Genomic DNA, 26862 nt, shown 5'->3' on the forward strand with positions numbered 1-26862 from the left:
TTTTTTTTTTTGGAGGAGTGCCAGTTCTGGTACTTGAACTCAAGACCTAGGAGTGACGCCTGAACTTTTGTGCTCAAGGCTGGTAATATATGGAGCACAGCTCCATTTTCAACTTTCTGGTAGTTTATTGGAGATAAGTCTCACAGATTTTCCCTAGTCTGGCTTTGAACTGTGATCCTCAGATCTCAGCCCCCCAGGTAGCCAGGATTATAGGCATGAGCTATCAGCAACCAACTATAACATCTTTTTTTTTTATAAGCAAAGCATACCAGTTCTTTTTAACGAAATTGTGGAAATGAAATAGTTTACATAAGTACTACTTAAGAGAAAAACTTTACCAATATTAAAATGCCAAAAGATTTAAATATAAGAGGTATAATATTTCTAACTTTTATTTTACCTGTAGTGTGAGACTCTTCACTGCATTCCATACCATTCCAATGAATTCTTTCATTCTTTCTTCAGGACTTCTACAGCCTTCAGATATAGTCAACATGGCTTTTACAGGAACTGACAATGGTCGGGATTCTAAGTAGAAGAACACCAAATTATTTACAAGAAGCATAACTTACAATTTCTGAAAATACAGAAACTATTTTCAAGATTGTTTCTTTCCCTTCTTAAGATCATAACATCTACATAAGATTATACCATGTCACCTTAGATCATTCTCTATTAAATAACCACTGATTTTTTGCAATTACTCAAGAAATTGATGGCAGAGAGGTAGACTTACAAAATAATGGTAATGTTTTGTATATTTATTAATTTCCCTTTGTAAAATTTCATTAAACTGTAACTTTTTCATTTCTCAATACAAAATTAAATCAGTAAAAAAAATTTCTACAAAGTACTCATGGAAAGATATAGATTCTACTAATTTATAAGAATATACAAATTGAATATGCTTTAGTCTAAGAAACCTATTTATATTTATACATTTTATATTAATGTTAGTATGATTTATTTATTTATACTTTTATAATAGTATAAGTCAATCAAATCTTAGTAAATTAAGGTTAAATTAGCTCAGGATGATCTCCAAAATAAGTGCTACCATGTAATCACCATAAAACTAGTCACCATGTCCAATCACACTTCTTCTTCCAACTTTGTTCATATTTACTAGTTTTAAAATACATTAAGCAGGGGCCATGTCTAGTACCTCACAACTATACTCCTAGCTAACCAGAAGGAAGAGATTGTAGCTAAAGATCAGGCTAGGCAAAAAGTTATGCAGTCTGCATCTCAACCAAAAGGCCATGTAGGGTGGCACATGTCTGTGATTCTGCTGGAAAATCTTGATCCAAAGCTTGTCCCAGGTAAAAACATGAGACCTTTTCCAAAAATACATAAAAATAACAATCACAAAAAGGGTTGAGTGGTGGGTCAAGTTGAAAAGCATCTAACCAGCAGGTAAGAGGGAGGTCCTAAATTTAACCCAACACTGCCAGAAATAAATAATAAACAAAATTCTTTTAAGGGTATGGAGCACAGACTTTTTTCATATTTATGTTCACAATGACTATAAGAATGTATTTAAGAGATTCAAATAAATGCTTGTGAAAGAAAACCAATTTAGAAGACAATCACACAGATATAAGACAGGTGAAGCAAAAGTTAGGAGTATGCTTGGGACTTTAAAGTAAGGTACAGAAGCAATGACTGCTTGAGCAAACTGTGTAAATGTAGAGCTGAAGTCAAAGCTTCATAGATGGCCAGATTATACAGAGCTTACGTAAGCTGTGGCAATGAGATAGCTTTTCATTGACTAGAACATAATCATTAATTCTAAATACACACAAGACATATAATCTAAAATAATTTCTCTGGCTGTCTAAAACAAAATGGACTATACAGATCAAGTGTTGAAACAGGAAAATTGGGGCAGCAATAACAATGGCAAGAAGTGATGAAATTCTATATCCATTTTAGCCATATACCCAATGGGATTTACTGATGAATTAAAAGTACTATAGAAGATAAAGAAGAATCAAGGGTCACTCCAGACCAAGTTTTAGGTTGGAGCAATGTAAAGAATGGAATCAAAGGAAAAGAAGCTTCAAGAAGAAAAGAAGTAGTTTCAGATATGACAAGTTCAGATTTCCATTAGACAGTGAAGTATCCCAGAGACTATGGATAAAAAAAATAGCACTAAAAATGAGTTGCTTCTTCAAAGGTTTTTCAGAATATTTGTGATTGAGATGCAAAAACTAAACTGAAAAGCATATATTCTGGGCAAAAATGGCAAAGGAAGTAGGTAAATCCTATAAAGAGAAAGCAGAACTAGACAAATTTACGAAGTTAATTTATTCACAACTCTACAACAGGTCTTTCTTTTTAAGTTCTTCTCTGAAGTGTACAGTTACAGAGTATGATTCAAAAATAAACTGACCTAAGATCAAAAATTAAAACTCTGAATAAGTATGTCTTGCTTCTTTGAACTTATTTAACTTTGTTTTCATAACTTCCACTAAAGAATCTCTACACCCATCAATTCTTTCCTCTTACTGTTCTTATCCAAGTGAATTGCCCTTCCTTGATCATTTCAAACCTTATTAAGGCCTAAGTCAAGTCATACCTCAATGAAAACTTTCTGTTCCTAAAGTCTTCTTTCAGGAAGACTTTTTCCTCAGTTCTACAAAGCCTACAGTACACATGGTTTTTCTCTCTCCAGTTATAGCCTGAATTCTGTCACAAAGCTATAATATGTACTTCTCTTAATTTCCCAAAGAGCTTATACATAGCCCACAGTTCAAAACTCAAGATTATATTTACTGATTGCCTGATTAAGGTAAAATTTTACCTTAGTACTTTGGATTGCACTTTGACGATTCAGTATATTAAAACATAGCTACCTTTTTCTGCTGAAGCAAGAACATCCTAGCAGATTAGAGGCACCAACTGAAATCATACCAGAGTTAACTTCTGAGTGTTCAATAAATACCACTGGGAAACTGAACACAGATATAAAAAGTTACAGTGTATTAATTTAATTAAAGGACAGGGGTAAAAGGGGATTAAAGAATATGATTGTTGCCAGGTGTTGGTGGTTCATGCCTGAAATCCTAGCTACTCAGGAGGCTGAGATCTAAGGATTGAAGTTAAAAGCCAGCCCAGGCAGGAAACTCCGTGACACTCTTATCTCCAATAAACCACCAGAAAAACAGAAGTGGCGCGATGGCTAAAAGTGGTAGAGCACTAGCCTTGAGCTAAAGAACTGAGGGACAGTGCCCAGGCCCAAAGCTCAAGCCCACAACAGACCAAAAGAAAAAAATGAATGAGATTGTTACTCTCCTAAATAAAAAGAATGAGAAAAATATTTCATTCATTGCAGTAATACTATTTAACTTGCCCTTTAATATTCAAGACATCACAAAATGTGATCTTTGAGTTGTGTTTTATTATTTTAAAGAAATTTCATGTGTTCTTTTGGGAATGTCTAATGACAGCTAAGCAAAAAAATGTTGGGTATATTTAATATTATCAAAAATAAAGAAAAGGGTTGTCGGGTACTGTAATCCTAACTACTCAGGAAGCTGAGATCTAGGGATTGCAGTTCGAAGCCAAGCAGGACAGGAAAGTCCATGAGACTCTTACCTCCAATAAACTACTCAGAAAAAAATCAGAATGGCACTGTGGCTCAAGTGGTAGAGTGCTAACCTTGAACAAAAGAAGCTCAAAGACAAGAAGAGCCCAGGTTCAGAGTATAAACCCCAGGATCAGCAAAAAAAAACAAAAAGAAAAAAGAAAGAAAAAAGAAAAACGATGAAGGTAGTTTAATGTGAGCTGAGGATAGGGTAAAAATTAAGTTTTCTTGGTCGTTGGTCTACTGACATCTATAATTCTGTACCAATTCCTTTTTGTAAAATAAGCTTTAAAATGATACTTAATAGATATAAATTATTTCACAAGCAATATCACATTTAATCATTACAAAATCTTCAGCCAAGTATTGTTTATCCTAATTTAAAAACTGCATCTACCAAGGCTTGATCTGTATTTTGTGTAACTTCATTTTGTGATATTAAGTAACAGAAAGTGATACATTATTTTTAAAAATTTAAAACTTAAGCAACTTGTCATAGAACTGCAAAGCTGCCTAACACTTTACATCAAAATACAAGCTACATTTGATATTATCACTCTTGAAACCCTCTGGGAAATAATGGCTTTTGGATTCTGCAATCAGCGTGACATGGCATGCAAAATTGCATCTCATGCTGAGCCAACCAGGAAAATATATGTCATCACTATATGACATTCAGAATTTCATCTGGAAACTATAATCTTGTTCTGATGGCTAAAAGAGGGTGAAGACACTGCATAAAAAACTATTTCACAGAGTTTTTGTTGAATTCTTCCAGTTTATATAAAAACTAGAACTAGGCATTTTTCTTCAAAACATTAATAAATGCACTTAGTAAATTCACAGTGTGTTCTTAAGAATTTCACAATTAACTGATAGTATAGTTCAAATGAATGAATTTCAGGGAACTTTTTCTTTTTAATGAACCACATAAAACTGGAAAATAAATTGTGCTAAATGGAACTGAATTACTCAAAAATGGTGGCATAGAGAGGTGGAAGTGGGTGGATCATGAGGCCAGCCTTCAGCTATATAGAAAGTTCAAGGTCAGCCTAAACTACTTGGTCAAACTGCCAGATAAGAAAAGAAAATAGGAAGTGGAGGGAGGGAAGGGGAAGGGAGGAAAGGAAAAAAGCAAGTAAGCAAGCAAGCAAGCTGAGGATGATACTCAGTGGTGAAATACAAGTCTAACATTTGCACAGTACTAGGTTCAATCCCCAGTGAGGGGAGAAAAACTTGTATTCAAACATCTCACGTCTCTCCTAGATTCTTCCTTCACCAATATCTAGTTCATGTGTCTACCATCAGAGTCATTTTATATCTTTTTCATTAAAACATAAATATGTGAAAGTAATTCAGTCCAAATGTTATACCTCAGCTACATTTTGTGTCTTTGTAAAATAAAAAGTTAGTATACAAATGGGAATGCCTAACTCACAGAAATTAGAATGCCTAACTCTCAGATACCCTTATAGGCCATGTTTCTGCTGTCTTTTTTCATTTTCTGGTACTATAACATACGAGAACATCACAACCTAATGTAAGATAGAAACTGGAAAAGAAAAAACTGATCGCTTTGGTCAGAGTCACTGTTCACGATGTGGGTACCTGATCCAAGGATTATCAATGAAAACATTCTTTGCACACAGAAGAAAAAGAGAGGGTAAGGAGAGGTGAATATTACCTAAGTACTTTATATCTATACACAAAAAGATTCAATAATTAAACCTATTAAAAACTTCAAAAACATCCTTTTCCCTCAATTTGCTACTGACTTTTTATTACTCATCTGATATTTTCTTCACTCAACAACAGTTTCTGACTTTCTCAGTTTAACTTGGCTCCTTGAGACCTACAAAAGTTTTCTGGATGGCCTTGGACCAACCATGTATTCTCCTCATTGCTTTGTAGTTCACACTAATAAGGTAGAAGGTACAGGGTATGCAACATCTTGACATAGGGAAGGCCTAGCCAGAACAGCTCACTCTCTGTTCTCATCTGTCTTAGTACACTTCAACACTTGGCCTCGAAGTCCCATGGGTTCAGGATATAAAACCCAGAGAATGCTGCATTTCAGGGTCTCTCAGCAGTAGCTCAAGTGAGGCACAAATAATAATAAAATGAGAAACCAGCGTTCCAGAGCCCCAAGGGCCTGGCTCACAATGAATCCTCAGTTGTTGTCACTTGCTGTCCATCTGTAAGCAATAAATCCACTTCATGTAACGCTGGCACATGAGTGTGTCCTATCTCTTCAGACAAGCTAGTAAACACTGCATACTAAATCTGTTCACAGGATCCTCGTATGTGGTCCTATAGGAGAAGTTTTTTCCTAGGTAGCCAAAACTTCTAGGTTATAACAGTAAAATAACAATGTTCTCTAAAAGTATAGTACACAAAACTACAAGACATATCATAAGGGTTTGGGGGTGGGAATGTGAGACTATCTACTCATATTTACTTTAATCTAACTAGTATTTAAAAACATACAGTTTAGTGATACATCCTATCAGAAGGCCACAGATAAAACTGCCCTAAGTATACTAAAGAAAGGGTGAATATTTGACAAGGAATAGTAATTGTTAAGGCCTTTAATCATACATTTGTTCTAATAATTTTGTGGCATACTAAGTTTTCTATACACAAGGTGAAGTAGACATACAAAGCTTATTATCTTATTTTTAACTACATTAATTCTCATGATTTGATTAGATCTTCACATTTAAAGAATTTCTACAAAAGGCATATAGCCAAACATAAGAGTATAAGATAAAACTATTTAAACAAAACAAGAAACCACTTTCCACTGAATAGAAATAAATCTCTTATATTTGGAAGATGAAAATTTAGTAGCCTAATGTTACTAAAACTTTTCAAAATGGGTAAGACTGAGAGTGAAGTCAATTTGTGCATTTTTTTTCCTCTTGGATCTATGTATATCAGTGAGGTGGATTTTAACTTAATGGCAGCCATTAAAAACAACTACTGAAATAAACTGAATGAAACAATTTTTAAAAAAATAAATACATTTTTTACTGAAATAATATCAGTGTATAAAAGGTATAATATTCCTCAGGCTGAAATACTATTAATACTTTATTCAAATTCTACCAGAGCACACTTAAATGATAAAATTGTCTTTCATGCTTTATAATTTAACATAGTGATCCATGTATTAAATGAAGAAACTAAGAAATGATACAATTCAGATGTTTGCTCAAAAATAGTAATAGGAATAAATAAACAGAAAAAATTACATCAAGTGCCTGGGTGTGGTAGCTTATGCCAGCAATCTGGCTACTTGGGAAATAGAGATTGGTAAGATAGTAGCCAACCAGTGCAAAAACATTTAGTAAGACCTTTCTCAACTAATATACATAAATCCAAAAGAATATATTTGGATGACTACTTAATCTTAATAATAAAAACATAATTTAAAAATATACATTTGGATAGCTTAAGTATTTTTAAATAATTAAGTGTATTATTAGTCAGTAGCTGTCACATGTTCATATCTACTCACTAAAAGTCCCAGGGCAGGGATAATGCCTTATTTTTTTACCTCAATTTAACTTACAACAGTCATGCTCATAAAAACACTTAAAAATACTATTCATGAACTGAAAATACAAAATCTTCATCAATATTGTAGGGTATATCTGGTTTATAAGAAAAAGTACATGTAAGAGAATATAAAAAAATACTCTAAAGAAAAAGTGGTTCCTAATAAAATGAGGTTAAAGAAAAAAACATGATTTACATGAAACGATACAGTACTTTTTTTTAACACAAATGGAAGTAAATCATTTTTGAAAGAATGCTTGTACTTTATATCAATGACCTTGGTAAGAATGTGAGAGAGGAAAAACAGAAGAACACAACAATAGAGAAGAAAAATACAATTCTCCATGAGTCTTGTGTGCTTCTGTTCACCTTGAAATTAGAGGCAGTGACTGCTTTTGTTTCCAACTGTATTTTCAAGGTATTTGTACAGCAAGTACCCCAGAAGATAGAAATGTCATTTGTGTTAAGAGCAAACAGCAAGTTTGCCTAGAGCTTTGCTTAAAAAGGAGCCATAGGGCCTTGCTCTAGAGCAAAGGGCAGACATGCTTTCTATTACAGAAGGTTCAAATGCCCTGTACACAAACGATGTCTTTCCTAGAACATATTCACTATATAAATATCATCTGTTCTGCTTCATACCACCCTAAGGGCACTGAAACCAAAAATGTTAATACTTGGGTTATTACTACTAATGTGGAACATAATAAAGTCCTTGGTATAAATACAGGAGTCTCATTCCTTCATAAAACATCAATGAAACTGGCAGACAAGCTCATTGGTTTACAAGTATACTAACACCCACAGACCAGTTACAGTTCTTGACACCTACCTGTTAATGTTTTTGTTTTCACAGGGCTGCTGGCATATTCAGAGGCCTGATATGACTGTTGCTTTGCTAAAGGTGCACTACCAACAGATAATTCATCCTCTTTCCTTCTGTTAACTGGCATAACAAGTGGGACAGTTACCACAGACTGCTGAAAGAGCCAAAATGGAAAAGCAAATTACTGCCTTTCTGCAGTATAAAGGTTAAACATGACAATACCAAAAACAGTATTTTTCAAGTTAATGATAAACCTATTATTTTAAATCATTCTCCATTCCTCCATCCATCTTTCCCTCACAAATAGTATTCTTCCTGCCCCATATACATATCCCAGGGGACAAGTGGCAAGACTCTCTCAGTGGATGTCTGACAATGGATTATACAAAGTATCATACAGTGTTAGTCCTATATATTCATGGATCCTGTATCTATGGATTCAGCCAACTGTGATCCAAATATATTCAGGGGAAAAAACTTTATTGTATTGGTCTTTCTCTTAATATATAGCAATTATTTAAATACCTTTCACATTGTACTAGGTATTACAAGTAAACTGGGGATGATTTAAACTATATGAGAATAATGTACACAGGTTATATGAAAGCACTATGCCATTTTATGTTGGTTTCTCAGAGGGGTTCCTGGAATCAATCACTCATAGTTACTAAATAACAACTATATTCTGTATATTCCTACTTACAGGTATCTAAATAAAGTTTAATTTATGAATCAAGCCTAAGATGAATAATAATAAGAGAACAATTATACTGCAATAAAGGTTATCTAAAATGTATAAAATTTTTATTTCTGAAATTACCTATTTCTTATTTTCAGATCATGATTACCAATTTTTTATGAAAACCTAGAGATCTGAAAAGCACCCAGTTAATATAAATTGTAAAGGAGCATAAAGATAATATGAACAGGGCAAATAAAAAATGAAATTCTCTCTTCAACACCTAGAAAACAGAAATTTATCAATATAAAACTAATTTATATATTAATAAGGGTGTAACTTTTTGAAGAAGTGCTGAAATTTCTATATATTTTATGTGATAAAATAAAAATCATAAAATATTTGAAAGCATAGAAAAGTAACTCTAGTTAGAGAAAGCTGGAAAACATTACAATTTTATATTGAATGTATGAATGCTAAGATGAACAATAAAGCAGCTGTTTCATCTTTATTCACTGAAATAAAGTCTGATGTTACGATTGATGACACCCAATATAATACTGTCAAATTTTTGGCAAAAAAAAGTATTTTTGATTAGGATCAAAGTTCAATGTTGAACTGTAAGGAAAAGAACCCTCAAATGTTGGGTTTGAGCCATAGCTGAGAATGAACGTGCAGCTTGGGAAGCAATATGTGATAGCTGTAGTACAGCTATGTCAGAAAGTGGATCTGATAGGAGCTAGCCATGCTGCAGGTTAATCAGTGTTACCCTCAATACCACACCATCCAATGTTGTACAGAAAATGTACAATGACAATGAGAGAATTAACTTGTAAGGTAAAAGCTGGGCTGAACAAGAGAAGAAATCTGAAAATGAGAAAACGAAAATTTTATTTATATATTTAAATATAACAATATATTTAATATTAACTATATTTAACAATATATTTTTCATATATTGTTTTATATTATACATTATTATATTTATAATATAGTTATGTATAGTATATATTGTTCATCTAAATATAGAACCTATTTTAAATATAGTTATATATAAATACCTGCCTTAATAGTGAATATTAAGTCAAACTGGTCATATGTATAAGAAATAAAAACAACAGTTTTTAAGACCCCCTTATGTTTACCTGGGAGAACAGCCCCCTTCCTGAGCCCCCAACATAAGTCCCTGGTAGAAATACAGAAGTAGAGGGGATAAGGGGAAGAGGTCTGTTCTCCCAGGCAGACCTACAAGACATAGAAGAGAAACAGAAATCATCGTAAGTTTTAATGGAAAGAGATTTTAGTTGTTGCTGCTGGCTTTTTCTTTTGGCTTGTTTGTTAATTTGTCTTTGGGAGGGTAAGAGAGGAGAGCACAGAAAAGGTGTGACAAAGGGAGAACAAATACAACACTGGTACTCTCAAGACACTATGTGGAAAATGAACTATACAACTTGTGGTGAGGAATAGGAGGGAAAAACTGGAGAGAGTGAGGGAAGAGGTTACAAGAAATGTACTCTTCATCTGACTCACTTAACTATAAGCCCTCTGTACATCACCTTTACAATAACAATCAAATATATTTTTTAAATCGTAAGTTTTGCTCATTTAAATTATCCCATCTATATAAAATGGGGGGGGAGGGTTGAAATGTTTATTGGAAACCTGTTTCATGCTTCAATAGTTAGTGTCTTCATAGTCACTTAAATTTTTATCTACCATTTATATACCTGGAATACAAGCAAACACTTTAGGATTAAAACTAGTATATTAAGTAAGAAGAAAAAATGTATGTGTTGGGCTGGGAAGGTGGCTCAGTGGTAGAGTGCTTGCCTTGCAGGCATGAGGCCCTGGGTTCGATTCCGCAGCACCACATAAGCAAAAAAGAAAAAAAGCTGGAAGTGATACTGTGGCTCAAGTGGTAGAGCGCTAGCCTTCAGCTGAAGAGCTGAGGGACATCGTCCAGGCCCAGAGTTCAGGCCCCACGCCGGCCCCCCCCCCCCCCCGCAAAAAAAAGTATGTGTTGCTCAGTGAGATACTGAATTCAAGTATAATAACTGAAAGATAAGATTATTGAATTCTAATTACTTCAAAAGAGAGTCCATGTGATTCTTATCTCCAATTAGCCACCAAAAAAACAGAAGTGGACCTGTGGTTCAAAGTGGTAGAGCACTAGCCTTGAGAGGAAAAACATGCCTGAGGCCCTGAGTTCGATTCCTCAGCACCACATAAGCAAAAAGAAAAAAACCGGAAGTGGTGCTGTGGCTCAAGTGGTAGAGCACTAGCCTTGAGCTGAAGAGCTGAGGGACAGAGCCCAGGCCCAGAGTTCAGGCCCCACCACCAGACCAAAAAAAAAAAAAAAGCATATATGTCATTATTAGCAGATGCGAATGGAAATTAATAATAAATTTTGTCGCCAGGCGTTGGTGGCTTACACCTATAATCCTAGCTACTGCTGAGACTTGGAGAATCGCTATTCAAAGCCAGCCCAGACACAGAAATCCATTGGACCCCATCACCAATTAAAAACAACAACAAACAGATTGAGAGTGCATATCCAATTAGCCATCAAAATGCCAGACTGGAGACCATGGCTCAAGTGGTAGAGCACCAGCCTAGAGCAAAAAAAGGCCACACAAAGAATGTAAGGCCTAGAATTCAAATCCCGGCACAAATAATGACAATAATCATTGTTGTCTAAACTGTCAAAAAATTAGTGAAAGACATGGTAGTTGTAATACTCAACAACAAACAAAACAAAAATCTTTGGTTGGCTGAAACTAAGTACATTTACAGATATGTAACATGTTCAAAAGATCCATTGAGGACCTTATCAAGGACATGAGAGTTAGTATTCTACATGTTTTATTGCATTTAATACCTCAATAATAGCTGTTTAATGTCTTTTCATATTCATGTCAGATACATATTGATACAGGAGAAAGAATTAGATCAGCAATAACTAAGTAACCTCTCATGGTTCCACTTACCTCTCACTGTTCCATAATCTCTTTTCCTATAAAAGATGCTCTTTTTTGATTAATAAACTACAAATACAGAGAATTATAAAGAATAAAATAGTCATATTCCCATGATAGTGGACATGTTAATGGATATTAACATTCTGTTGCAGTTGTTTAAAAAAAGAGATAAATTAATTACAAAATTAGTATCCCTTTTGACTGACAACCTACTTATTATTTGTCCCATGCTCTGATTCAATCACTACTGGGATATGTGTAGAACATCAAATTCAGTGTGTTTTTTTTTTTAAGTAAGTATTTTTACTGTGAAAATACCATACAGACGGGTTACAATTACATGAACAAGGTAATAAGTACATTTCTTATCAAGCATTGTTGCCTCCTCCTTTGTTTTTCCCCCTACCATCCCTGCTCTCCACACATATATGAACACACACATATTTAGCATTGGTCATTTTGAAAAATACATTTAACTGCTCTCATATTGCATATAACCTTGGGAATCACCTTTTTCATTTCATAAAACCTTCAAATAGCATATTAAGATCTATCACATAGATTTCAATAATGCTTTACTTCCTCATGGGCACTTAGGTTGTTTCAATTTTATAATACTATAATAATATAATATGATTCCATATGCTTATATAATAACATATCTACATTATGAGGCAAAATTTAGGAACTATACTTTGTACATTTCAATTTTACTTGATATTTCAACCTTATCTTTTCCACTCACAATATATGAAACCACTATCAACATTTTAACAATATTGTACATTAGCATTTTTTCACCAAGCAATTTTAAAATGATGGTCAATGAGTTATACTAAAAATAGGTGAACAATTCATGTGGTTCAACTATACTATATTCTCATTTTCCATGAAAAAAAATTAAAATAGTACACAAAAGACAACTTAGAAGTATTCTTTTGCACATTTCTCAATTATGGTTTAAAAAAAGGGTAATTTTGCCAGGTGTCAGTGGCTCATGTCTGTAATCATAGCTACTCAGGAGGCTGAGATGTGAGGATCACAGTTCAAAGCCAGCGTGGGCATGAAAGTTCATGAAACTCCTATCTCCAATAAACCACCAGAAAACAGGAAGTGGCACTCTGACAAGTGATAGAGTGCTAGCCCTGAGGTGAAGAGATGAGGGACAGTGCCCAGGCCCAGAGTTCAAGCCCCAACATTGAAGAAAAAAAAAAAAGTAATTTTATGAACTGCCAGTGAAAATGTAAATTGTACATCAATTGGAAAGCAATCTGCCAATATAACTATCTCAAAATGTGCTTTAAAAGTACAAAAATACATGTCTACAGCTCCTAATTACACTTTAAAAATATATTCTCAGTGAATAAAGAGGAATGTAAAGATTTAGCTTTTTGTAAAATTATTCCAATTTCATTTGCAACTCTGAATGAGAGATTCCTCTCTCATGGTTTCTAAATTATCTTAATTTTGTAGGTATGTATGTACATATGTATGTGTGTAAGTGTATGTATGTATTTATGTATTTACTTTTTCTGTGGTACTGTAGTTTGTACTCAAGGCCTCACATTTGCTAGTACAAACTAGATAATTATAGTTTGTAAGATATGACAATGAAATTGCCTGCATCAGGATACTGAAATGTAACTCTGACAGTTCATTTTATTGCTGCCACTTTCAAGATGATAAAGTATTACTTACTAAAATTTATATACCTCAGTAATGCAACTAGTATATGGCAAAATTGCGACATTGAACTCTTCTTTGTCATTTACATGGTTGTGGTTTCCCAGTATACTATCAAAATAGATTTGTATGTGAAAAAAATTAATATAATTGGAAAGAAGGAAAAAAACATGATTTTTATAATTCTATAAAATTTGTATTATTTTAAAAAGTAACTGAAATGTACAATCTAATGAATAGTTTATTAAGATTATCTAAGTTAGTTCAATTGATCTCTTTGCTTTATAAGCAATTACATACAAAGTTCCTTTTATCATCCATGGTAGCAGTAAGGAGGCTGAGCAGGAGATTCATGAACTCACCAGGTTCTGGTGGCTCATATCTTTAATCTCAGCTACTAAGGAGGCTGAGATCTGAGGACCATGGTTCAAAGCTAACTTAGGCAGTATGGTCTGTGAGACTCTTAACTCCAATTAACCACTTGAAAACCAGAAGTGGAAGTGAACTTTACAATTTCTGTGTGTGTGTGAGAGAGAGAGAGAGAGAGAGAAAGAGAGAGAGAGAAAAAAAGAGAAAAAGAGAGAGAAAGAGAGAGGGGGCAGGGAATAATGGGAGGAAAACGGAGTGGGTAACATGTTCAACAAGAAATGTACTCATTACCTTACTTATGTAACTGTAACCCCTCTGTATACACATCACCTTTACAAATAAAATAAAATTCTGGTTCAAAGTGGCAAAGCGCTAGCCTTAAGTTGGTAAGCTCTGGAACAGCTCCCAGACCCAGAGTTCAAGAGCAGGGGGAAAAAAAAAAAAGGAGGGAGGGATGTTAATTATCCAAGAAAAGTTTATGTTAGGCTGCAACTATCTATAAATAAAACTCAAGAAACAGAATTCTTTGAATGGAGTAGAGAGGAGATACATTCTTTTATGTTACTGAAAGAGAATAAAATAGTGTTTGTAAGTATATGTATCTCTTCTGAATAGTTGAGAAAAGGATTTACTCATTAAGGAAAGAACACAGAAATCTCTCACCTGTTGCATGTGTCTACTTGTTCGTTTCTGAGGCTGGTAGATAAGCCATGTATGTAATATTGGGTCAAGATTAACTGCTAGTCCTTGAATACTACAAAGAAGTACAGCACCTAAAATACAAGATTCATTTTTTAATTCCTCATAAAATAAGCTTGATTGCATTTTGCAAGTAGGATAATTATAAGAAAGGTAACAAACAGTAAGTGTTGTCAAAAATTAGTTCATACTCCTACAAACTGCTAGTAGAAAAGTAAAATGGGGCAACCATTTTGTAAAATCACATGGCATTTCCTAAAAAGAGTAAAAGTATAGTTATCATATGATCCATTAATTCCATTCTCTAATACAAACCAAAGAGTAGAAAAAGTATGCCTACATAAAAAACTTGCATTCAAATTTTCCTATCAGAATAATCTATACTACCTAAAAGGTAAAATACTACAAGTATCTATGAACAGATGTATTTAAACAAACAAAAAAATGCATTCACATAATAGAAAATTACCAACCCATAAAAACTAATAAACAACTAAGTGGATAAACTCTGAAAACATGCTAAGTAAAGCAAATCATTAGGGTAAAAAATAAAAATAAGAAAGGAAGGAAAAAGAAAAATATACCCTATTTTCCATAAAGGCAAAATGATAAGAACAGAAACAAAAAGAGCTCAGTTGCTGGCAGGCCTGGGCAGTAGCATAATTTGAAATTGCTAATAATAGATATGTACTGTGCTTATGGAGAGGGATGAAATGTTTTAAAAGTAGAAAATGGGATGTTTACATCACTGTAAATGCAATGTCCGCTGGTATCCAAAGTGGTTTGATATAAAGACCCCACATGAATATCAAGATCTATGATATTCAAGTCATCTATACAAAATGCCTATGTGTGTTCTCCTGTACATTTTAAATCATCCCTATATTACTTGCAATACCTCATGTAACATAGAATAATTATTACACTGCATTGATTAGTAATGCAGTATTAAATAATGTGAGAATAAACAGTAGGCAGACTGTCATGGTCGCTGAAAAAAAAGTCCATATGCCTGAGTATGAGGTAGATTATACACAATGTAATTGGTATAAATACCAATTATGATGCTTTATATCGAATACAATTTTAACCAATAAAACTGACATAAATAAAATCCTGTAAAAAGTGACCCACAGAGAGAATAAGAAGAAAAGAGATTTCATCTTTATTCATTTGCCCAGAATATTCAATTGAACCAAAGTTTCTATACATATTGTAGTGCCCAAAGGCTCATAATCAGAATAGATCTCTAGGCAGCACAGTAAGACAACATAAACAATAACCCCTCCCATATAACAATGCCAATACTAGTGAGCAATGATTATTAACTCAAGGATACGTAAAGAGAAGTTGGAAATGACTGCCATGAGAATTCAAAAGTAAAGTTAGTTGGAAAACTCTAATAAATTTTCTTTATTACATTGTAAATATCTCAATAAAGCAAATTCTTCAATCTTTCAAATACTACAAGTATATAGAAAAGGTTTCAAATTTAGAATAACTGATACCTAGTATGGATCAGATTTGTTAAGATTAATTCTGAATATGTTTTATAGTATTGTGATTTAGTATTTTAATCTTGTTGGTTGCTAAGAAATGATCCACATCTGGCTTAAATTTTAAATATACAGTACAAAAGTCATATACATATCTTTCTTTTTATAGATTCAAGTAGAAAGTCAAATAAATGTTTTTATTATCGTTATTCTGTGAATGAACTGAAAAATAAGTCTTTGTAGTTATCCACATTTCAAAGGTATCAATGCTTTTTTTTAAAAATCTGTGCATTAGTAGATATCAGAAATGACTCTTTTGAAATTAATATTTAAAAGATTTAGTGGTTTATACCAAAATTTTATTATCAGAGCTGTGGCTCAAGTAGTAGAGTGCCAGCCTTAAACAAGAAAAGTTACGGGACAATACCTGAGTTCAAGCCACAGTACTGGCACCAAAAAAGCAAATATATACATACATACTATTGGGATAGGGGGTGGGGGATGATGAAAGAGGTGTCCTTGAACAAGATGGACTATACTCATACTGATCTTGAATTGAAACCCTTTTTGCAAGTACTTAAAGATTTTTTAAGTAAAAATAAATCCTTACTTCAAAATTAAATGCAGTGGTTTCTTGACCAATATTAGACAAGTATATATTTTCTTACATTTAACATCATTATTTCTCACTTCACCTGGGATCTAGAAATACAATTATAGATATCTAACATTGCTACTTCCAAGATACTACCCACATTCAATCAATGATACTACTTCAATTAAGTTTGTTTTCTTACTATTTCAGAAATTAAGGTTGCTTTTTAAGTATAAGAATAATAACATCATCTCAGTTTAAAACATTACAAAATTCAGAAAACTGTGTTCTTCATATATCAAAACCAAACAAAGATGACTCCAACATTTAGATTTTTTGGAAAGTAACCAGAAATAAAATGGTTTCCCCCACTAGATTTGGTTTGTCTCTAAGGGGAAAAAAAAATCTATGGCTGACACATACAAATGTTCATGTTTACTGTGGTATTTTAGTACTTTTTAGTGCTTTTAGTAAAAACATTTAAGGGTAATATAGACTGTTACTGTTTCAAGCCACACAGAACACCATATAGAATAGCATTGTTTGGAAACATGCCCAGGCTATATGCTACCCAACAATGATTCCAGTTTTTCTATTTTCTGTATATAACTAAACCAAAATACTCAAAATACATGTAAATTTGAAGAACATAAGTACTAAATTTAGGAGAAAGTTCTTAAAGTTATAAACTTCATAAGGGTATAAGGAAAAGTGATGAAATTAGAGGCTTCAAACTTCAAGGAGTTCTAATTTCTAATTTCTGGAAGGAATTACCAGTATTACCAGTCTTTCCAGGATACCAAAACTTTTTAGGGCAAAGCATACAAAAACAGAATGCAAAAAATCTGATGCATTATTTTTATGGCAATTAAAAACCAATCATGCCACATACAAAGTGGCTCATGCCACTATCCTAGCTACTTAGAAAGCTGAAGATGATCGTAATTAGAAGTCAATTTGTGGCAGAAAATTCCATGAGACTCTTGGCTGGCATTCTCCCACTTGAGCCACACCTCCAATCCCACTTTTTCCTGGATAATTGGATAGTCTCTTGAAAACTACCCTCTGGAGAAACCAGGACAAGAGTTGTGAGCCATCACTGTACAATTTATATTTCTTTAAATCAAACTAGCTTAAATACATTAGGTACATAGAGCAGTGTGGTCAAGTCACATTATTAGCCAAGAAGTTATACTACGTCGTGTTCCATAAGATACATTTTTTTCTAAGCTTGTAATGAAGTTAACAGTTTTGTCATAATTAGAAATAAATCTATTGCAATACATGCTAATAATGAAAAGCCTGAAAATCCCACAGTAGTGTTTTCTTTACATCCAAGTAGTAACTAATTCAGGGACTTTGAGAACACCTACACTCTCCATATGTTTAAACTATGTAAAGAAAATAGACTTCAGATTAATAAGATGGTAAGACATAATCACTCTATGCTTTAAGGGAGATGATGAAAAAAGCTATATTCCAATTCAAATTTTTTGTTCTGCTGAAATGAATCACTTTTTTAAATGTCCTTAATAATCTGCATCTGAAATTATGAGATATAGAACTAAATGCTATACTGATATTTGATATGGTTACAATTGCTAAAGAAAATTCATGCTATTATTGTTACTATATTATTATTTTGTTAGTACTCTACTTATAAAGTTCAAACCAAAGCATAACATTCTCTATTTCCAAAGTTTTGAGTAATAACTGCTTGTAATCATGTTTCCTATAAAAAGCCCTCTTAACATGCTGAAATGACATAAAGATCTAAGAACAGTTCTATGTTTAGCTTTCCCATAATTCTAGAGGTGTCACGTGCCTGCACCAAAAGTTTGCTGAGTTTATATTAAGCTCAAGTAACAAACCTATGAAACAAACTACTAAGAGAAAAACAGGAAGACTGTTTCATACAGGGGAGGGAGGCTATGTAAGCATATTTAAAAAAATAAAATTGTTTATAATTAAAATGACAATCACAGGATTTACTTTAAACAAGGCTTTATAGGACATCCTTGTATAGATACATATGTACATAATATGTATGTACATGCCTATGTATATATGTGCACATGTGTATTCATGTGAGAGTGTATGTGTATATAATATATGCTTGCCTAAAGGAAACATGAAGTATCATACCTTTTCTGTACTTATGTCCTTAAGAGACAAGAGAGAAAACTGTTCTGCCCCAATTGTCACCAATTCCTCAACAAAGTAATTCTTCTACATACTAGTCTTCCAGTAGAAAGAGTAGGGAACTTTGTCTTATAACCCAAGTAGCCAAGATGACCATCCTAGATAGTATATTTCTATAAAAGGTATTTTAATCAAATTAATAAGTGCATTATACTTCCAGCAGTACATTTCTGATATTCCTCATTGATAGGAAATTCTCTCTCTGGTGGACTGTAGTCTTGTTTGCTATTTTACTTTCATATAAATTTACTCCAAGAAACTATATACACCCTACAAGTCAAAATCAGCCTGTCCCCAGTTTTACAGCCTACAAACTAGAAATAGTTTATACATTTTTTAAAGCCCATTCTGGGGCTTGAACTCAGGGCCTGGGCACTGTCCCTGAGCTTTTACTCTCAAGGATGATAGTCTACAATTTGAGCTACAGCTCCACATCTGGCTTTTTGATGAAGATAAGAGTCTCACAGACCTTCCTGCCTAGGTTGACTTCAAACCCCAATCATGAGATCTCACCCTCCTGAGAAGCTAGGAGGATTACAGGTGTGAGCCACCAGCACCCAGTGGTTTATGTTTTAAACTGTTACAAATAAAACAAAAAATAAGGGTAGCTTATATATTTTGCTTTCAAGTCAAAAATCTAAAAATATTCAAAAGAAGAATAACATTAAAGAAACAAATGGATAAACCTAGAACAAATCATGCTAAATAAGGTAAGCCAAGCTCCCAGAGACAAAACAGCAAATATTTTCTCTCAGATGTGGAAGCTAGAGCTAAAATATAAGTGGACATAATAAACTATACAGTCTTCTAGGAATCCACAGTCAGACTAAAGGAAGATACCCTTAGGAGAAGAACACAAAGGTGTAACTTCTCTGAACAACTAAAATACTATTTATTGAAAAGAACTCCAGGAAATGACTGAGCGCCAATGGCTCACGCCTATAATCCTAGCTACTCATGAGGCTGAGATCTGAGGATCGCAATTCAAAGCCAGCCTGGGCAGGAAAGTCCTTGAGACTCCTATCTCCAATTAACCACCAGAAAAAACGGATGTGGTGCAGTGGCTCAAGTGGTAGAGCGCTCCCCTTGAGCTGAAAAGCGCAGGGACAGCGCCCAAGCCCAGAGTTCAAGACCCAAGACCCCCCCACCCCACCCCCAAAAAACAGGTATTGTGTTGGGCTGGGAATGTGGCTTGATGGTAGAGTGTTTGCCTAGCATATATGAAACCCTGAGTTCAATTCCTCAGTACCACATACACAGAAAAAGCCGGAAGTGGCGCTGTGGCTCAAGTGGTAGAGCGCTCGCCTTGAGCTGAAAAGCGCAGGGACAGCGCCCAAGCCCACAGTTAAAGCCCCACGACCTACCAAGGGGGAAAAAAAGGTTAGGATGAAGGGTGAACAAATGCAATCATTTTTCATTTTATAAAAATACAGTTTTCAAAATGAGTTTTTTAGGGAGCTGGGAAGATGGCTCAGTGGTACAGCGCTTGCCTTGCATGCCTGAGGCCCTGGGTTCGATTCCTCAGCACCACATAAACAAAAAGAAAAAAGCCAGAAGTGGCACTGTGGCTCAAGTGGTAGAGCGCTAGCCTTGAGCTGAAGAGCTGAGGGACCCCACGACCGGAACTCCCCCCGAAAAAATGAGTTTTTTATTTTATGACATTGAAATTCTGCTACGGAAAACATTAAAATTGTGTCTTAATTGTACTTTAATTAAATTGTATCTTAATTGTTTTAAGTCAATCTATTCATTGTTGCAATAGCAGTTATGAAACAAACAGCAAATACAGCAGAAATATTAATTTCTGAAATAATTTTAAGATGACAAGATGTGTTTTACAATACATAACTAAAAACAGTCATATCTACTAGAGTAGTCAGAAATAGTATTCTAACCCTGTAAAAGCCATATTGGGGACTAGGGATGTGGTTCAGGGCAAAGCTTTTGCCTAACATTCAGGAAGATTTCAATCTCTAGCACTAAAATATACTATTTTAAAAAAGAAAATGTTATCTTACTAAGTTTGCTAAGAATCTGAAGTATTTAGACAAATTATCACTATGACAAGCAAGAAATTAAAATTCTTATGAAATGTTAGGTATTTGATTAAAATCCAGTGACCAAAACGTGCATATACACATTATTCAAAGATAATTTTCAAACTAAGATCTTACTGGTAATATCAGTATCTGTATAATAATGGTTTGGTTCAGGAGGCACCACAAGGTGGTGCTAATATCTTCTCCTAACTGAGAGGGTAGACCACTGCTGTGATTCACATGTAGTCTAAAATGAGATTCACCAACCCTCAGAGTAAATATGAACTATAATATTCTCAACACTAAAAGAAAGAGCATTAAATTTTTAAAACTGTGATTACTGAAAGTAGAAAAGCAGAATTTATAATCCTCTATAATTAACACTTGGTTTATAATAATATACCCCCTTATGTTTACAATATTTTACATGTAAGAAGATAACTCCATAAGCAACTTTTTTTACACTACCACCATGTGAAATCACTAATGTATAGTCATAGTCAATACCATCAAATCCAAATCAAGACTCTTAATCAAAAGAATTCTTGTGAGACACTAGTACATTGATGATTTAAGTCTAATAGTGTGAAACATACTGAAGCTGCCAGTTGTTTCTCAGATTAACACAGCATATTTTCTCATGTTCTGAATGCAATAGTCACTTATGAAAACATGACAGTTTACCCACAATTCAAGTTCTGGAGTTAATAAGCCAACTGTTGGATTCATTACTTCCTCAGGGTGCTGCTATCAGTCCCTCACAGACAAATTCATGAATGGATTGGAAGATGGGTCATAGATGGGAGAGAAGGAGATAAATAAGAAAGGAAAAACAAGGACGGAGGGAGGGAGGACATAAGGACAACAGGGAGAAGAGAAAGGAAGGAAGGAAGGAAGGAAGGAAGGAAGGAAGGAAGGAAGGAAGGAAGGAATCTGGCTATATAAGAGTACATAAGAAAACCATATTGTCATAGAAAAAGTAATCCTCATTTTATCATTGCTGAATTAGATTTTAGATACAAAAAGTCAATTACGCAAAGGTAAAAAACAACAGAGTTTATCGAAAACAATACCTCCTTCCACTATGTCATAAAATAATGCTTTTGATATTAATAAAAATCATCAGTATTTACTGAGTGCTAACTTGTACCAAACAAGGTTAAAAAGTGTCAAGCACTTCACACTCATGTCCTCATTAATCACACATGTATTCTAAAAGGCAAGGTCATTTTCTATGTTACAGATGAGGAAACTGAGGCACAAGGACACTGAATGACTTTCCCAACACTCTACAATTATTACAATGTAAATCTTGGATTCAAATTTCATTCATATGGTCACAATAAGAACACACCATTTACTACTTCACGATATATGACGCAACTCATAAAATACACAGCTATTTCCTTTTGGCATAAAGTTAATGGTTATTTAATAAGTGAAAATATGAAAACCTATATCTCATCACATAAAAGAAATAAAAAGGCTGGCACAATACTGTGGAAAAAGATTCAAAGGATCTAAATAGAAATAATAGTTTGTTAACTTGAAAATTAAAGAGTGACAGTACAAAAAGCACTAATAGAAGAAAAAATAAATGACTAATCATTAATAGTTAAAAAATCAAGGAATTATACATGATAAAATAAGATTGATTATAAATACTGACATGAGGATTAAAAAGCAGATATAGCAGGTTAGACAGTTATACTGGAAAGAAAAGGTTTAACAATCTCTTTCGGGTTTATAGATTCAAATAGGCAAAAAGGTGGCATAAGGGAAGTTCTGAATTTAATAGATGAAGCTGGGCAGTGGTGACTCATGCCTGTAATCCTAGCTACTCAGAAGGCTGAGATCTGAGGATTCAAAGTGAGCCCAGAAAGGAAAGTCCATGAGACTCTTCTCTCTAATTAACCACCAGAAAACCAGATGAGGTGTTGTAGCTCAAGTAGTAGGGTGCTTGCCATGAGCTGAAGAACTGAGGGACAATGCCCAAGCCCAGAGTTCAAGCTCAACCACCACCACCAACAACAACAAATAAAAATAATAATAGATGAGTGAAGGAGTTATGAAGAAGAGAACAAAATTGTGTTCAAGAAATGGCCAACTCGTTTGAACATAAGAGAATTTTAAATTAAAGTAAAAAATATAAATAAGGTTTACTCTTCTGTAGCTCCTCAAAGCACAGAAATGGATACATACCCTATTTATCATAAATTATGAGGAAAAAAAGAGCAAACCAAACCAAAAATACTAGACTAAGATAGCAATGATTAGTGCAGAAATCAATGAATTAGAGGCTAAAAAAAACTACACATGAAATCAATGAAACAAAAGGCTGGTATTTTGAAAGCAATAAAAAAATGGACAAACCTCTAGCTAAGTTGACAAAAAACAACAAGCATCCAAGAAATCAAAAGATTATGAGAGACTTTCTTTTTTTTAATTTTATGTATGTATGTACGTACGTATGTATGTGTGTGTGTGTGTATATTTATGTGGTCCTGAAGAATTTAACCCAAGGCCTCATGCATGTTAGGACAGCACTCTGCCACTAAGCCACATTCCCAGCCCAAGGAACTACTTTAAAAAGTTATGCTCAAATAAGATGGAAAATCAAGTAGAGATGAATAAATCTCTGGAGACATACAAGCCCCCTAAGCTGAACCAAGAAAATATAAACCACTTAAACAGACCCATAACAAGCAATGAGATCAAAGAAGTAATAGAGTCTTCCAAGAAGGATTTCTAGAAGACATTTAAAGATGAACTAACACCAATACTCCTGAAATGGGAAGGATCACTACCAAACACATTTTATGAATCCAGTATTATACTTATTCCAAAACCAAGTAGGGATCCAACACCAAAAAAAAGAGAACTACAGATCAATCTCTTTAATGAATGTAGATAGATGCAAAGCTCCTCAATAAAATACTTACCAATAAAATTCAACAAGTAATCAAAAAATACATATACACATATGCATACACACAAACACACACACAAACTCTCTCTCTCTCCCTCCCTCTCTCTCACTATGACCAAGAGATGCAAGGCTGGTTTAATATAAGGAAATTAATAAATGTAATACTTCACATATAAAGCAAAAGAGGATCTCATGATCCTCTCAAAGCAGATGCAGAAAAAAGCCTTTGACAAAACCCAAGATCTGTTCATGTTAAAAGCTCTAGAGAAGCTAGGAATAGAAAGAACACATCTCAACACAATAAAGACTATATTATAGACTAATAGCCAATATCATTCTAAATAGTGAAAAACTGAAACCATTTCCTTCAACATCAGGAACAAAGCAAGGATGTCTACTCTCTCTACTCCTTTTCTATAAAATAACAGAACTCCTACCCAAAGCAATAAGGCAAGACAAAGACATATTAAGGGATTCACATAGGAAAATAAAACATCAAACTATCCCTACTTGCAGATGACATGATCATATGTCGAGATTCCACCCCCAAGTACCTAGAATTGATCAATAAACTTTTGCAAAGTAGGATACAAAATTAACCTACAAAAATTACTAGCTTTTCCGTATAACAACAACAAACAATCAGAGAAGGAAATCAGGAAAACAATTCAATTTCCAATAGCCTAAATATATTAATATGTACACATTAGATATATATATGAGTAATACTAACCAATGAAGCAAAAGATTGTGATAGTGAAAACTACAAAAATCTGAAGAAAAAAACTGAAGATGACATCAGGAAATGGAAAGAGTTCCCATGTTTATGTTCCACACCTCCAAAGATGATCTAAAAATTCAACCCAGCTGGGTGCCAGTGGCTCAGGCCTGTAATCCTAGCTACTCAGGAGGCTGAGATCTGGGGATTGCGGTTCAAAACCAGTCTGGGCAGGAAAGTTCGTGAGACTCTTATCTCCAATAAACCACTAAAAAGCCGGAAGTGGCGCTATAGCTCAAGTGGTAGAGCAATACACTAGCCTTGAGCTGAAGAGCTGAGGGACAGTGCTCAGGCTCAGAGTTCAAGCCCCACAGCTAGCAAAAACAAAACAAAACAAAACAAAAAAAAAAAAACAATGTGGTAATGGCACAAAAACAGACCCAAAGATAAATAGGATAGACTTGAAGACCCAGAAATAAAGCCATATTCTTACCATCATCTGATATTTACAAGGAAGCCAAAAACATACAGTAGAAAAAAGACAGCCTCTTCAATCATTGGTGGTGGGAAAACTGGACATCCATATGGAAAAAACTTAAAGTGGATCTCTGTCACCATGCACTAATATCAACACAAACTAGATAAAAGACCTCAATATCAGACCTATACCTTTGAAACCAATGCAAGATAAAATAGGAGAAAAGAGTTCTACCAGGGACACAGCATGTAGAAGAGACTTGACAAATGGGATTATATCAAACTAAAAAGTTTCTGGACAGCAAAAGAGATAGCTATATAACTATAAAGATAGCTAACAGACTGGAAGTAGAACTTTGCTAGCAATACATCCAACAAAGGCCTAATGTATAAGAAAGGCCAAATATGTAAGAAAGTAGCCCCCTAAAAGATGAGTAAATCAATAAATGGACAAAGAACCTGAAGAGAGAATTCTCTGAAGAAGTAAAATAGCAAATAATCACATGAGAAAATGCTCAGCATCTCTGGTCATAAAGGAAACACAAATCACAACCACTTCACTCTAGTAAAATTGGCCAGCATCAAGAATTCAAATAAATGCTGGCAGAAATGGACAGGGCAGGGGCCGGGGGGAGCAGGGAGAGAACACATAGCACTTCTCTATGACCCAGCCACACCACTACTCTTGGGCATCTCCACAGTAGATTACAAGTCAGGACACAGTAAAGACACTTGCACATCCATGTTCTTTGCTGCATTTTTCACAATAGCCAAGTTATGAAAACAACTCAGATGCCTTATAATAGATGAGTGCATAAAAACTGTGGTACATATACACAGTGGAATTTTACTCATCCATTAGAAAGAATATCATTATGTCATTTGCTGGGGAATGGATAGACCTACAATAAATCATGCTAAATGAAGTAAGCCAAGCTCAAAGAGACAATTGGTACCTGTTTCCTCTCATATTTAGAACCCAGATCTATGATAACTTATATATGACATGATAACTTATATATGGCTCTATGAATTTACACAAAAACAACCCACTAAAAGAACATACAATTAGGGGAGGAAGCCAAAGGCATAACTACTCTGAATATCTATAATACAATTTATCAAAACAAATTCCAAAAAAAGTAAAAAGTTTGTTATTGTTATTGTTGGTCTTTTTGTTTTTTTTAATTGTTGTTGTCTTTTTAGGGGGTAGAAAAGGAATGGAGGAAGGAAGACTAAACAAATGCAATTATGGTATTCAATATCCACTATGTAAAAAATGAACTATGCAATTTATGGGCAGGAACAGGATGAGGAATATGTGGGAAAGCGAAGGAAGGGTGACATTATCCAAGAAGCATTGTGGTCCTTACCTGACTTAGGAAATTGTAACCCCTTTTTACAACTCTTTAATAATACCAATAAAAATTTAATATGGTTTACTCTTTTGTAGCTCCTAAAAGCACAGAAACAGATTAATATATCCATATTACTTCAAAATTAATTATACTTTATACAGAATTTCAGAAAGCTAAACAGAAATTAATTTAAGTTACATAAAAGAATAAATCAGCCAGGCACCAGTGCCTCGCACCTGTAATCCTAGCTACACAGGAGGCTGAGATCTGAGGATCACAGTTCAAAGAGAGCCTGGGAAGGAAGGTCTGTGAGATTCTTATCTCCAATTAACCACTAGAAAGCCAGAAGTAGTGCTGTGGCTCAAGAGGTACAGCAAGAGCCTTGAGCTAACAGCCAGGCCCACAGTTCAAGACCCATGACTGACAAATAAAATAAAAAATAAATCAAAAGAAGATTGAATAGCCTTGACAGACAGGAAAGGAATGGAGAAAAAATAACATCGTTTAAGAGCTTCTTCATGGCAAAGGACATAGCTAGCAAGATCAATAGAAAGCCCACGGATTGGGAGATCTTCACTAGCCATACAACAGACAAGGGTCTCATATCTAAAATATACCTGGAACTCAAAAAATTAAATCACCCAACAACAAATCCTCAAAGAAACAA

General features: G+C 34.1%; 1 protein-coding gene across 1 annotated transcript in view; it reads right to left on the reverse strand.

Moving 5' to 3' along the window:
* Positions 1-26862, reverse strand: part of Vps13b (vacuolar protein sorting 13 homolog B (yeast)) — a 548051-nt gene that overhangs the window by 344458 nt on the left and 176731 nt on the right. The window contains exons 19-21 of the mRNA XM_013012393.1: positions 14346-14455; positions 7980-8127; positions 401-528 (exon numbers count right to left, since the gene is read on the reverse strand). Coding sequence (XP_012867847.1) covers positions 401-528; positions 7980-8127; positions 14346-14455 — 386 coding nt within the window. The remainder of the gene's footprint in view (positions 1-400; positions 529-7979; positions 8128-14345; positions 14456-26862) is intronic.

The sequence above is a fragment of the Dipodomys ordii genome, unplaced genomic scaffold (genome assembly GCF_000151885.1).
Source record: "Dipodomys ordii isolate 6190 unplaced genomic scaffold, Dord_2.0 Scaffold17, whole genome shotgun sequence".
NCBI classification, from domain to species: Eukaryota; Metazoa; Chordata; class Mammalia; order Rodentia; family Heteromyidae; genus Dipodomys; species Dipodomys ordii.